The sequence below is a fragment of the Pan paniscus genome, chromosome 23 (assembly GCF_029289425.2).
Source record: "Pan paniscus chromosome 23, NHGRI_mPanPan1-v2.0_pri, whole genome shotgun sequence".
In the NCBI taxonomy this organism is placed as follows: domain Eukaryota; kingdom Metazoa; phylum Chordata; class Mammalia; order Primates; family Hominidae; genus Pan; species Pan paniscus.
In genome coordinates, this window is record NC_085927.1 from 46,197,107 (window position 1) to 46,212,016 (window position 14,910).

At 50.1% G+C, this 14,910-nt stretch overlaps 1 protein-coding gene across 2 annotated transcripts in view; it reads right to left on the bottom strand.

The window, feature by feature from the left end:
* MYH9 (myosin heavy chain 9) overlaps positions 1–14,910 on the bottom strand; it is a 105,244-nt gene that overhangs the window by 57,420 nt on the left and 32,914 nt on the right. For both annotated transcript variants that reach the window (XM_034948848.3, XM_034948846.3), the window contains exons 2-3: positions 8,690–9,041; positions 1,239–1,395 (exon numbers count right to left, since the gene is read on the bottom strand). In XM_034948848.3, coding sequence (XP_034804739.1) covers positions 1,239–1,395; positions 8,690–9,022 — 490 coding nt within the window. In that variant the 5' untranslated portion in view covers positions 9,023–9,041. The remainder of the gene's footprint in view (positions 1–1,238; positions 1,396–8,689; positions 9,042–14,910) is intronic.

The following is a 14,910-nucleotide window of genomic DNA, read 5'->3' on the forward strand; positions in this document are numbered from 1 at the left end:
CACTGTACACTAACACAGAGTCACAGTGTTATTAGGCTAGTGCAAATGTAATCGCGGTCTTTGCCATTACTTTTAATGGCAAAGACCGCGATTACTTTTGCAGCAACCTAATAGCTCTGGGGGAATGAGGAGCATTTCTATGATTTGTCAAGATTTCAAATCAAGTGATTTGATCACATTTACATCCCAGAAAGATGACCAGCTGGTGGAAGCACAGGGTAGGGGGCTCTATTAAGAGTAAAGTTGGCCGGGCACGGTGGCTCACGCCTGTAATCCCAGCACTTTGGGAGGCCGAGGTGGGTGGATCACCTGAGGTCAGGAGTTCGAGACCAGCCGGGCCAACATGGCAAAACCCCGTCTCTACTAAAAATACAAAAATTAGCCGTGCATGGTGGCACGAGCCTGTAATCCCAGCTACTAGGGGGGCTGAGGCAAGAGAATCGCTTGAGCCTGGGAAGCGGAGGTTGCAGTGAGCCAAGATCATGCCACTGCACACTCCAGCCTGGGTGACAGAACGAGATTCCGTCTCAAAAAAAAAAAAACAAAGAAAGAAAGAGAGTGGTAGAGACTGTCCGATGCTGGGGAGAGGTGAGGTAGGAACTCCTGAGAGCCGTGGACTTAGCAACACACAGGTCATACATAGGTGACCTCTGTTGGCCAGTCTGGAGAAGGGGTGGGGACAGACAGCCAGGGCGAGGAGAGTGACCAGGAGGTGGGGATGGAGGCAGTGAGCACAGACACTTCCTCCACAAAGCTTCACTGCAATGGAACAGAAGGGGCACAGAAGCCAGAGTGACAGGGGGGCAGAAGCCACCCGAGGCTCTGCATCTGTTTGTGTAGAGATGGGAAGAACTCGAACGTGTTTCTAGACTGTGGGGAAGGAGCAAGAAAGGAAGAGGGAAAAACACAAAGGCAAGGGAAGAACAGGAAGAAGAAGGGGCCTAAAAGAAAGCAGAGGGGACAGGCACAAGAGCTCTTGAAAAGTATGAGAAATTGAGAGAAAAATTAGGAAATGTATATTTTAAAGCTTCTAGAACATTCTATCAACATATAACCATGTCCTCTGGATAGCCATTGGCCCTGGCTTTCATACAGAGGTCTACAGACCTCCATGATGCACTGCCCATCACCAGCCACTAGATCAATGTGGCACCAAATGTGACTTAGCACCTGCAAAGGTGTCGATGAGGCCCCAGGTGAAGATTCAGCCCCAGGTGGGCACACACTACGTCACCCACCTTGCATCATACTCCTGTAGGCGGTGTCTGTGATGGCATAGATGTGAGGGGGCATCTCGTGCCTCTTCTTGCCCTTGTACATTTCCACAATCTCTTCAGAGTAGATGGGCAGGTTCTTGTAAGGATTGATGACCACACAGAACAGGCCTGAATAGGTCTAAAGAAAAGAGCGGCAGATAGGAACAGGTTAGGAAGTTTGACTCTCAGTAGTGTACAAACTTTGCAGCAAAATATCTGCGGCTTCAAAGGACCCCTGAGTCAGCCTGATGTGAAGGCACTCCCTGATGGCCCTTGCTCCCAGTGGCCCAGCTCCCGCAGCCCTGCTGCAGGTGTGGAGCCCCGGCATCCTCCTTCTGCCCTGTAAGTGAAGATCCTCCCTCTCCACTGCAGGAGTGCTCCAGCCTCGTAGGTCAGTGAGTGTGCGTATCCACCAGGCAAGGTCCGCGGCCAAGCAGACAGCAGAAGTCCAGTTACAAAACTCAGATCCGAGGACAATGAGAGATGTCTTTGTCATCGTGAGAGAGGCACAAACAGAAAAGGGCTCAGCTGCAGCGCAGCAAACTGCAGAAACACAAATCATTCCACACTGAAGGACGCTGAGAGATAGTGAAGCTTACACCTTTCTAGCACTGGAAAAACGCACTGTGTCCTAAACCAATTAGATCTTTTGTGGGACAGTGGGTCCCTGACAGACACCTCTTTCTCTGGAATCTTCTAGAGACATTCACATGCAAATCCCTCAAACACTTTAAGACTATTTCACGTCCCCCGTGAGCTTTCTCCAAGACTTCCTCTCTGGAGGGGAACCCAATTAATCAACATCCTTAATGTGAGGTACCTAAAATATACCCAATACTCCAAGTGTGACTTGATCAAATTCAAATAAGACCCCCAGAGTCAGATGTCCTGAGTTCAAATCTCAGCAAGAGTAAGGTTCTTAACCTCTCTCCCCCTCCATTTCTCGATGTGAAAAACGGGGACAGGCAGAGCTCTAGACCTCATTGGGTGGTTATGAGGATTAAATGAAGCACATAGCACAGCACGCAGCATAGCCTTGGAGAGTAGCTCCAGGTAGGCGAGGAGAACCATTTCCAACAGCAACAGTTTACACACATCTGTCCTTCCTCATCTTCAGGTAAATACACCTTACCTTGTGACTACCTCCGTGTCTTCAGGGAAATATACTTTACCTTGTGACTACTAATTCTTTTTCTAATAAGTTTCCTGTTACTTTTTCTCCCAAGATCCCTTTCCCCTACCAAAAAAAAAAAAAAAGATTCCTAAAAGCTGCGCAAGACTCCCAAGACCACCCAGGGTGGCAGATGTTCAGTTGGGGAACGCAACCCTCTTTAAGCAACTGGAGTGACCCAAGTACCCTCTTCCTAAGAAAATGGGCCTGAGGGGCCTGGCGAAGTGAGGCTGGGGCTCCACGCACCACATCACCTACGGCCCTGCCCCTGTGAAGTGATGATGGAAGGTCACAAGGCACTGGGCAGAGCTGGGAGCAGACTCGGGTCTCCAATGCCAACCTCCTTGGTCACGGAGGCCGGTTCTCCGAGCTCCTTCCAACCTTTTGTTTTCTACATCACAAGTGGCCTGCACCTTCATCGTTCATGAAGCAGCCACCATCTGAGGGACTGCATGCACTACAGAGTCAACCCAGCCCCCTCCACCTGTGCCCTCTCCAGTCGCTCCAAAACTGGGGATGGATCTTGTGGCTGAACCCAAAGACAGGGTCCACACAGGAACCAGTCATGAAGAGAAGGCTCTTCTCAGGCACTGGCCAAAGGCTATGGCACAGGGAATTTCCAAGCAGCAATTAGACTAAAGGCAGAACCCAGAGGGCCCCAACAACCACACAATGGTATGCATTCAAAACAGCTGAGGCCACGCACAGGGGCTCACACTGGAATTCCAGCACTTGGGGAGGCCAGGGTGAGAGGATCGCTTGAGGCTAGGAGTTCGAGACCAGCCTGGGCAAAAAAGCAAGTTTCCATCACTACAAAAAATTAAAAAATTAAAATAAAAATTAGCTGCGTGTGGTGGCATGCACCTGTAGTCCCAGCTACTCAAGAGGCTGAGATAGGAGGATCACTTGAGGCCAGGAGTTCGAGGTTGCACTAAGCCATGATGGCAACACTGTGCTCCAGCCTGGGTGACAGAGGGAGACCCTGCTCTTAAAAAAAAAAAAAAAAAAAAAAGAGCAGCTGAGCTTAGAAATGGACAAGCGTGTTTGGCTGCTTGGAAAAGGAGATGCAGGGCCCTTGATTTCCTTTCTTCCTGGGATAATTAGTCACTTGTTTTCCCTCCAACTACTCTTTTCACAAGAGACCAGGAAAGCTCTTAAGAAGTGTAAACACGGTATTGGCAACCTGCAGGCCCAGGCATTTCAGGAGGAAGAGACACGGGAGCCTGTTCTGGTTTTTCCTCTGCGTGAATGTTGAGTGGGGACAAGAGAGAAGGCCAGGGAGCAGCAAGGTCACCCCAGGAGCTCAGAAACAATCAAGCTTTGTTCCTGGACTTTGAGAAAACCCACACTCTAGGAAATCCAGCCCAGGAAAACCAAGGACACGTGGTCGCACACTAAGGGAGTGCCATGGAGCCAGATGTTTGGAAACAGCTGGTGCTGACAGCAGAAGGGGACCACGGGTCATTAGGACAAGTCTTTCTGACAGCTGGGTGGGCAGATGGTCCTATGGAGTGGTCTACGGGAGCTCAAAGTTCTCTGGGCTAATCCCGTCAAAGCAGTGATGACGGAGCTAAGCCCTGCGGAATGAGCACTGAGGCTCAGGTGGGAGGAAGGAGATTCACTGGATGCTCGTGGAGGCAAGACATCGAGCAAGCGGCTTTGCTCCCACGCGGCGCGGCCACAACACGGCGCTGCTCCATTCACAGGCCACAGAGGCTCTTTGTGCCCATCCGCCCCCATCCCAGGGCCTCACCCCCTGAAGAAAAAGACAGAGCAGCTGTGGCTCAGAATTAGCCACGCCGCCCACAATGCTGGGCAAACAGGCTGCATGAAGGCTCCTGAGGTCATGATTTGGAAGCTTGATGGAGAGATAGACCATGAATGAGGCAGCACCTCCCCACCCAGGCGGCCCCGCCCAGGCGCGCTGACATGCTAATAACTCTGCACCTGCTGGGGTCTCCACTAGAATGACTGCAGAGGCCATCAATGGGCCTCTTAGTGATGATGCTTAGAAGAAGGCTGGTGAGAGGCAGGAGGAACTGCACACCAGAGGTGACAGCAAGGAAGCAAAAATGAGAGTTAATGCCTCCAGCCAAAGAGTTCTAGAGAAAAGATGTGGGCACTACCCACCACGCCCACCCACAGTAAAACCTCCGCGTGTGGCTTGCAATGGAAAGACGCAGCCACTAACACTGAGTGTATCTGAATAATGACTGTTCCCTTTCGTGGGAGGGAGAGGCCCTGTGCAAGCTCAGGCAGGCTCAGGTGCTCCACTTGTTTCAATTTATATCCAGCAGATCCCAAAAGAGACTCAAGTTAAAAAGGCACCAATAAAGAGCCAAGCAGAGAAACAGGAGTTACTTTCACTTGTAACACACATCAGCAGCCTGAGTCCAGGCCCCCAGGCCTTGCCCCGAGCCAGGTGCTGGCTGGGTACTTTAGAAAGTTCCCATGGATGCCGGGTGTGGTAGCTCACGCCTGTAATCCCAGCACTTTGGGAGGCCAAGGCGGGAGGATCACAAGGTCAGGAGATCGAGGCCATCCTGGCTAACACGGTGAAACCCCGTCTCCACTAAAAATACAAAAAATTAGCCGGGTGTGGTAGTGGGTGCCTGTAGTCCCAGCTACTCGGGAGGCTGAGGCAGGAGAATGGCGTGAACCCGGGAGGCAGAGGTTGCAGTGAGCCGAGATCATGCCACTGCACTCCAGCCTGGGCGACAGGGCAAGACTCCGTCTCAAAAAAAAAAAAAAAAGTTCCCATGGAATCCTCGCAGATGAGGAAGTGAGACTCCACATAGCCATGTCTCACGGCCAGTAAGGGGCAGAGCTGGGATTTGAACCAGGTCCTCGAGGCTCCACCTATAGCACTTAAGGGCTCTGCTTTACTGAGCAGAGGCCATCTCAGCTTAGTGGCACAGCAGAGTGGGTGTGACATAAGCTATAAAGCCTGCCAAGAGGAGCGCCTCCCAATCCCAGACAATGAGGCTGCAGCTCCCATGTCACCCCCACAGACACACTGTGCTTCCTTAAAGCACAGTCTGCCATTCATTTATTTGCAAGTCACTAATTCTGAATTTCAGTGGTTAATACTCCTTAGGGACAGGGGCCTTTAATTTGGTCCACATGATAATCTTATCAAGTAACAGATGAGACACAATAGGTCTGAAAATCAGGAACCCAAGTTCCAGCCTCAGCCTGGCCAACACCTGGCTGTGTGACCCTGCTTAAGTTCCTTGCTATCTCTGGGCCTCAATTCTTCCCACCTGCCATGTTAGAAGGCTGGGCTGGGGCCGGGTGCGGTGGCTCATGCCTGTAATCCCAGCACTTTGGGAGGACGAGGTGGGCGGATCATGAGGTCAGGAGTTCGAGACCAGCCTGGCCAATATGGGGAAACCCCGTCTTTACTAAAAATACAAACATTAGCCGGGCATGCTGGTGGGCACCTGTAGTCGCAGCTACTCAGGAGGCTGAGGCAGGAGAATTGCTTGAACCCGGGAGGCAGAGGTTGCAATGAGCCAAGATGGCACCACACCACTGCACTCCAACCTGGGCAACAAAGTGAGACTCCGTCTCAAAAAAAAAAAAAAGAAAAGAAGGCTGGGTTGTAAAGGAGACTGTTCCACATATCTACTTGTTGACAGGTCTTTGATGAGCCAGGTTCATCCCCAAAGGGTGGGCATCGATGGCAGAAAACAAAGACCTCATTGTCACAGACCGATTTAGCAATCAACAAGGAAATGCAGTCCTAGTCAGGAGTTCCGGGCAAATACAATGGCCCATGGCTCCCACTGAAGGCTTTAGCACATTGCAGGGCACTCAGAAGCATGAGTCTACCTCGTAGAAATGTGCTTAAGTCTGTCTGAAGTCATACAGAAAATTAAACAGCTGACCCTTTGAGAGCTGCTGTCTCTGTAACAGAATGAGCCTGCCACCACCTGCTTTTATTACATATGTGATCATGAGCAAAATCCCTCAGTCTGAAATTGGTCTTCCCATCTGTAAAGTGGGAAGGCCATAATAATCTTTTTTCTTTTTTTTATTTGAGACAGGGTCTCACTCTGTCGCCCAGGCTGGAGTGCAGTGGTGCAATCTCGGCTGACTGCACCCTTGACCCCCTGGGGCTCAAGTGATCCTCCCACCTCAGCCTCCAACAAGGAGCTGGGACTACAGGCACGCCACACTATGCCCAGCTATTTTTTTTATTTTTTGTAGAGGTGGGGTTTCACCATGTTGCCCAGATTGGCCTCAAACTCCTGAGCTCAAGCTATCCTCTCCTCTTGGCCTCCCAAGGTCCTGGGATTGCAGGCATGCACCACCATGCCCGGCCTATAATAACCTCTTCATGGCTTTTTTCCACTAGGTCAAAAACATTTTGAGGACTGTTTTATTCAGCCCAAAGTTCAAGGTGGCTAGAGAAGCATAAAGAAATAAAGAGCTATTTTAGGAATAATAACAAGCAGATATTTCTTTCCCACTGGGGACAAAACCAGAAGGAAATATCTTTGAGTTGAACAGAGGAATTTGGGGTTGATATTGGACAGGACTTTGTGACCCCAGAGCCCGTTGCCTCCGGGATGCATAAATGCTCATCTCCCTGTCTCCTAATTTGGTGATGGGCTGTGTTTCTGCATTTTCTTTCTTGCCAGAAGAAAGAAAATGACGCCCCTGATCTGCTCCATGTGCTGGCCCTTTGCACATGCTGCTCTCTGGACTCTCAATACACTTCCCCTTGGTCAAGCCTGGCAACGGACCAGCACTAAAGTGCTGGACAGAGTCCCAGAGCAAGTCTTACTCTTGGTAGCTCACCTCTGCTCAAAGCACACTCCCTAGGGAAGTAACCCACACCAACAAGCATCCGTAAAGAACAAGATGGGCCGGGCACAGTGGCTCACGCCTGTAATCCAAGCACTTTGGGAGGCCCAAGCAGGAGAATCACTTGCACTCAGGAGTTCGAGGCCAGCCCTAGGCAACATAATGAGACCCTGTCTCTAATAAAAATATTAAAAATTAGCCAGGCGTGGTGGCACAGGCCTGTAGTCCCAGCCACCAGAGAGGCTAAGGTGGGAGGACCGCTTAAGCCTAAGAGTTTGAGGCTGCAGTCAGCTGTGATCATGCCACTGCACTCCAGTCTGGGCAACAGAGCTACTTTGGGAGGCTGAGGTGGGCGGATCATGAGGTCAGGAGTTCAAGACCAGACTGGCCAATTAAAAAAGACTCTGTCTCAAAAAAAAAAAAAAAAAAAAAACAGTAAGATGGCAGAGATACCAAAAATGGGCTTGGGGCAAATGGTGAAGGGAGAGGAGATCCAGTGATGCAAGAGGAACAAAGCAGGAAACCAGGAACTGGCACTCCCTACTTTAGAAGGAATCTACTGCATTTTTAAAGTGCAAAAGGCTTATTGGAAAGAAATCAAAAGAGATAAAGGTATTTTTTAAAATATCTTTTAAAATACTTTATTATTTTAATAATATAATAAAATAAAATATTTTATTTTAAAAGATATTTTTTAAAATATTTTAAATAATTAAGATATTTTATTAAAAATTTTTTTAAAGATATTTAAAAAATAAAATGTTAAAAAAGAAGATTTTTTAAAGATATTATCAAAAATAATTAAAATTTAAAAAAAGAGGCCAGGTGCGGTGGCTTGCGCCTGTAATGCCAGCACTTTGGGAGACCGAGGCAGGTGGATCACCTGAGGTCAGGCATTCAAGACCAGCCTCGCCAACATGGTGAAACCCCGTCTCTACTAAAAATACAAAAATTAGCCAGGCATTATGGAGGTGCCTATAATCCCAGCTACTCAGGAGGCTCAGGAAGGAAAATCGCTTGAACCCAGGAGACAGAGGTTACAGTGAGCCAAGATCACACCATTGCACTCCAGCGTGGGCAACAGAGCAAGACTCCGTCTCAAAAAAAAAAAAAAAAAATTAAATTAAATTAAAAAAGAAGGAATCTACAACATTGACCTGAACCTTCATATTTCCACCAAAACTTGAGAACAAAGGCCAGTGGGTGGGCATCCCTCAGACAGGGCCATATTCTTCTCCCTACGTATGTTCTAAAACAGGCTTCCTGTTTTGTTTTTGGCTGCAAAGGGAAAAGAATAATGCTATAAGAACATCCCACTAGGATGTTCAGATGTCAAAGTTCAAGGATGTCACCCCAGCACTCCTTCACGTGAGGGTGATGGGAAGACCCGGCCCGCCCCCACCTCGGAGCCCTCAGACCCACCCTGCGGGGTGCCACGGCAGCCACTTACGTAGATGAGCCCTGAGTAGTAACGCTCCTTGAGGTTGTGCAGCACCGAGGCTTCGTTGAGGCACGTGAGCTCTGCCATGTCCTCCACCTTGGAGAACTTGGGCGGGTTCATCTTCTGGATGTCATCCTTGTTCACCTTCACCTTCTTCCCATTCTCCACCAGCTCCACGATGGCCTCTTCGCCCACCTCCTCCTTGAGGCTGGCTGGCTCAAAGCCACTTTTGTCGGAAGGCACCCATACCAGCTTCTTGGCAGCCCAGTCGGCCTGGGCCAGTGGGTTGTTGATGAAGTTTTTATCCACATAGAGATACTTATCGGCAGCTTGCTGTGCCATGGTGACTTATAGCCAGGACCTAAGGGGGGAGGAGAAAGACAACACATTACATACAACCACGTCAGCCACACAACATCACTCATGCTCACACCTCTTCTCTTTGCAGACTGTATAGGATTAAGACACAGTAAAACTCTATATAACCAGGCTGCACAACTTTCTTGCTCCACACTTTTGGGATAAAGATGTGCATCACTGAAAAAACAAGTTGGGCCCAGGACAGTGGCTCATGCCTGTAATCCCAGCACTTTGGGAGGCCAAGGTAGGCATATTACCTGAGGTCAGGAGTTCAAGACCAGCCTGGCCAACCTGGTGAAAACCCATCTCTACTAAAAATACAAAAATTAACCAGGCATGGTGGTGCACACCTGTCATCCTAGCTACTCGGGAGGCTGAGGCAGGAGAATCGCTTGAAACCAGGAGGCGGAGGTTGCAGTAAGCCAGCTCACACCACTGCACTCCAGCCTGGGCAACAGAAAAACAAGGTGATAGCAGGGATTTTGTTAGCAACTAATGGTAAGGTGTATCGCCCTAGGGTCAATCCACAATCAAGAAAACTATTGTGCCAAATGAACATAACAAGAGTCTCAAAGACAGATGCAATTCAAGTCGCTATGCTACAGATACAAAGGTAGCAAAGTAGCCACACAGTTTGGGAGGATTTCCAACAAAAACAGGTTTCTAATCAGCCAAAAAACACAACTGACTACAACCCCACATAGTGGAAGTTTCCAGTTTAAAAAACTTGTTATTAGTTCATGAAGTCAACTAAGACAAGAGAAGAAAATAAAACATCAATACATGTTGCCACCAGATTTTAATTCCATCTTGGTAATACGGCCCAAAAAAAGCACAGAGAAAAGATGCCAGGTTCCAAGAAACATGGAGAATGCTAAGAGTGCTTCCCTTTGGGGACACTAAGGTCAAAAGTGACCCTCACAATTCATGAGCCAAGAGAACTTAAGTTCATGTGTGTTTGCTTTTTTCAAAACTCATTTGCAAGATGAAGATATAAAATAGGCTGGGGACACTGGCTCAGGCCTGTAATCCTAGCACTTTGGGAGGCCGAGGCAGGCGGATCACCTGAGGTTGGGAGTTTGAGACCAGCCTGACCAACATGGAGAAACCCCGTCTCTACTAAAAATACAAAATTAGCAGGGCGTGGTGGCGCATGCCTGTAATCCCAGCTGCTCAGGAGGCTGAGGCAGGAGAATCACTTGAACCCAGGAGGCGGGGGTTGTGGTGAGCCGAGATTGTGCCATGGCACTCCAGCCTGGGCAACAAGAGCAAAACTCTGTCTCAAAAAAAAGACATAAAATAACACTCAATGCCTTATATATCTGTATGGTTTTATAGTTTATGAAATGCTTTCACACATATTTCGCTATCTCGAAAGGTCTTTGTCGTAACAACTCTGTAAACCAGGTAAGGTATATATTATTACCACCAATTTACAGATGAGGAAACAAGCTCCCTGGATGTAAGGGGCTTCTCCATAGTCATCCAGTCCTGTGGCCTTTCCATGACTAACACCATCGTTATTCCCGCTCAGAGGCGCAGGCTGGGATCACCTGAGGTGACTACCCTAGTGTAAAACAGACTCAGCTTGTGGCCACCAGAGGAGGCAGCCCAGAAGCTCACTGCCCAGCTCCCGCTGGGAAATCAAGGAAGATCAGGAAGGTTTTTTTTCCCTCTATGAGATCAAGCCCCTCCCCTCAGGCCCCTGCAATCCAGGAAGTGCCCAGATCCAAACACGGAACACCATGGGCTTTTGTGCTTCCAGATTCCAAGAGGGACTTGGATCCCAAGGAGGCTGGGGGCATGGGAGGGAAAGAACAAAGGGAAAAATCTAGGCTGACCAGAACTTTTCATCTGGGCTCATTAGTGGTTTTCAGTCAAGGCCAAGGGGCTCCCCTGGACTCACTCCAGAAGGGGCGGTTTTCCAGGAAAAAACCTTTTTGCTGGCTCCCTTTCGCCAGGAGGGACACAAGTCCCAGGAACAGAGCTTGGCAGCGTCACCAGCTTCCCCGGCCGGTGGCTCTGTTGACATTTCCCAACACAGGCAAACCCCACAGACCCTTGTGGGGGCCAGGGGGCACATCCACTCTGCAAGGACCACCCTGAGAGCAGGCCGGGCTCAGAATGAGTCAGAGCAAACAAGACAGGAACGGTGGCTGTGAACTGCCTGGCCGCCCCTCGTCTTTGCTGCGGGTCTGAGGTCTAGGGTCTATACCAGGAGCAGCCCCCAGGGCACCACCAGCTTATTTTCAGCTGTCTGCACTTCACCCTGGCCAGTCCATTCAAGCAAATCCAAGGTTTCTCCCTGCCAGGTAGTGTTCTTTCTCCCTACCATGTGTCTAACCACTAACTAGTCAACAGGCACCCCTAGCGTCCCAGCACCCAGGCTCCCCAAAGTCTCCCCATCGCGCCCCTGCCCTGCTCAAGACCTTGCAGCAATCACAGAACACAGGTCTCAGGCTGCGGGTTCTCAGCCTTTTCACAGACCTCAAACCCACAAAGGATAACTCCATGAATAGCAGAGAGACTCACTTGAACCCCATGCCCCCAAACCCTAAGTGTGCTGCTGACCCCGCCAATGAAGGCATCTGAGGACATCGGTGCCCCTCATGAGACTCCTACCGAGAGCAGAAGGGGCAGGGGATGGTTACTAAGTACCTCCCAGCACCACGCTCAGTTTATTCACCACCTCACCTAACTGGCAACCATCCTGGGAAAGAGTTGTCTCATCATCCCCAATTCATAAACTAGGAAACAGACTCAGAAAGGGCAAGTCACTTGCCCAGAGTTGCCCAGCCCAGGCATGGAGTGGGACGCTAACCCAGGGACGCCTGGCTCCTGTGCCTGGCCTCCTCCCAGAACAATTGTGCCTGGTGTCCCTCAGAAGCCAGGCCGGCACTGGAGCTGGGCCCTAACTGTCCCCACGAGCTGAGTGTGATGTGGGGAGTGGAGAGGAATGCATTCCAGAGCGTTCAACAAATATTTGCCGGATGTTATCAGGTAGGCAGGAAGGCTGAGTGAGCCTTCCCAGTGTGGACCACATGGCCCGTCAAAAAGCAGGCACGTTAGAACTCAAGATTTACTCCCTCGGCCCGCTACTGTCGGCGCAAGCTTGCAGCCCATCAGCAATGGCAGAATGAGCTCTGACCGTCCTCAAACGCTGCTTCGCCCCAGCAATGCCAACCCTAACAGCAAAGAACCCATCTGGTAGCCTGGCTTCTCGGCAGCCCATGGGCACCCTCAGGCTGCAGGGCCCAGGCACTCAGACTGCCCTGGAAATCCGCTCTGGAGGGTCACAAACATCACACCAGCTGGCGGGGAGGAATTCCACCCAACCAACTGCCCTCAGAACCTCACCCTGTCCGACTTTCAGGCTTTGGTGGGAGGGCAGGGGACAGTCACAGGCCAGTGGTGTCCACTTGAAGACTAGCAGAGGCCTGGCCACCAAGCCACAGTTCTTGCAAGAGGAAGAGAGAATGCATCCCACCAGGGACACCCCCCGCCTCCAAGGACCAAGGCTCCAGCCGAAGGTCAGAGCCCCCGCTTGCCTGGGCACCTCCCTCCCAGAACTTTTCATTAAGCAAGGCTGGGCTCTGCTCAGCCTGGCCAAGGACAGGGCTATTTGGTTTCAGCAACTCTGCTAGAATGACGTGGGTTAGCAGCAGCGCCAATATCAATACACGGGTTAGACCAGCAGGGAGAGCCGCAAAGGTCAGGATAAACAGTGGAGTTTCTATGAAAGCCCCCTCGCCCACCTGGGCAGGACTAGCCACATTCAATGATGGGGGGCCACAGGGCTGCAGCAGAGCTGCTGTTTCCACCTGTATCCTGTGCCTCTGGGGGCGTGTGTGTGTGTGTTCATGTGTGTGTATAAGTGTGTTCAGTCAGGTTAATACTCAGACCTCTCCAGGATGCATGTGGGTTAAACCACCTTATCTATAATCCATATGCCTCATTTACGAATGGGGGATAGTAAAGAGCTGCTAAAAAGTCAATAAGGGGCACGACAGCAGGATACCTGGGAGGCAGTCTATCAAACACAGCAGCCAGCGTGCAGCCACTCCTTCCTACTCTGTCCTGGGGCTGTTAAACAGCCTCTTTGAAACTTTTTTTTTGAGACAGAGACTCACTCTGTTGCCCAGGCTGGAGTGCAATGGCAAGATCTCAGCTCGCTGCAACCTCCACCTCCCAGATTCAAGCAATTCTCCTGTCTCAGGCTTCCGAGTAGCTGGGACTACAGGCGCCCGCCACCACAGCCGGCTAATTTTTGTATTTTTAGTAGAGATGGGGTTTTAGGTCAGGCTGGTCTTGAACTCTTGACCTCAGGTGATCCGCCCGCCTTGGACTCCCAAAGTGCTGGGATTACAGGCATGAGCCACTGCGCCCGGATGAAACTTTTTAAAACTGCCCATAATATAAAAGTTTTTGAAAATAAAAGAAAAATAATCCCCTAAATTCCTGAACTCCCCCCACCACCTCTCCCCGCCTTGCAAAATCAGTTTTCTCTTTCTTTTCGTGGTCCTTTCTGGACCTGGCTCATGGAAACACTTGATTTTCAACTATCAGGCAGAGGACAGAGTTTCAGATTTTGTATTTTCCTTACTTACTATGACTATTTTCCTGTAGGGCTAGGATTTGCTTGGTTTTTGTTTTTTGAGATGAAGTCTTGCTCTGTCACCCAGGCTAGAGTGCAATGGCACGATCTCGGCTCACTGCAACCTCCGCCTCCTGGGTTCAAGCGATTCTCCCACCTCAGCCTCCCGAGTATCTGGGACTACAGGCGTGTGCCACCCCGCCTGGCTAATTTTTTGTATTTTTAGTAGAGACGGGGTTTCACCATGTTGGCCTCGCTGGTCTCAAACTCCTGACCTCATGTGATCTGCCCGCCTTGGCCTCCCAAAGTGCTGGGATTACAGGTGTGAGCCACCACACCCAGCCTCAGATTTGCCTGTTAATCAATTTTATCCAACTCATTTTATAGATGATGATGCAGTGGTGGCCCTGAGAGAAAGTAACTCTACTCGGTCACACAAGCTGGGGAATGAGGACCTGAACCCAGAACTCCTGACGCCAAGGCCTCACTGTCCATCATTTAATGGCTGCACCATATTCTCAATATTCTCAAGTGTTTTTTTCTTTTTTAAGGACCACTTATAAGGTTTTTTTACCCTCTTATCTAGTATACCATCTTTATTTTTTTTTGAGACGGAGTCCCGCTCTATCACCCAGGCTGGAGTGCACTGGCGTGATCTCAGCTCACTGCAACCTCCGCTTCCCAGGTCCAAGCGATTCTCCGCTGCAGCCTCCCGAGTAGCTGGGATGACAGGCATCCGCCATCACGCCCAGCTAATTTTTGTAGTTTTAGTAGAAATGGGGTTTCACCATGTTGGCCAGGCTGGTCTCAAACTCCTGACCTCAGGTGATCTGCCTGCCTCGGCTTCCCAAAGTGCTGGGCTTACAGGCGTGAGCCACCACACCCGGCCGTAGTGTACCACCACCTTGAGATACATTCCCGGAAGTGGTGTTATGGGAGAAAAGAACATACAAACACTTCTACAGTCCTGGGATGTCCCATCCAATTGTTTTCCAAAAGGGCTGAATCGACATGCACTGCCATTTGAGCAGGATGTACATGTGAAAGCAACCAACCAGCATCATCATCTACCACTTAAAAAAACAAAAAAAACAAAAAACAACACACACACACACACACACACACACACACACACACAAAGGAAAGATCTCCGTGGCTTAGAAAGTCCCGAGCTCCTGTGGGAATGGGCAGGCCAGCAAGGGGTTCAGAAGGAAGCAAGCAGCTCTCGCCCCTGGAGATGAGATTGGACCAGGCTGAGGCCGTCCCCCAGCGCTTT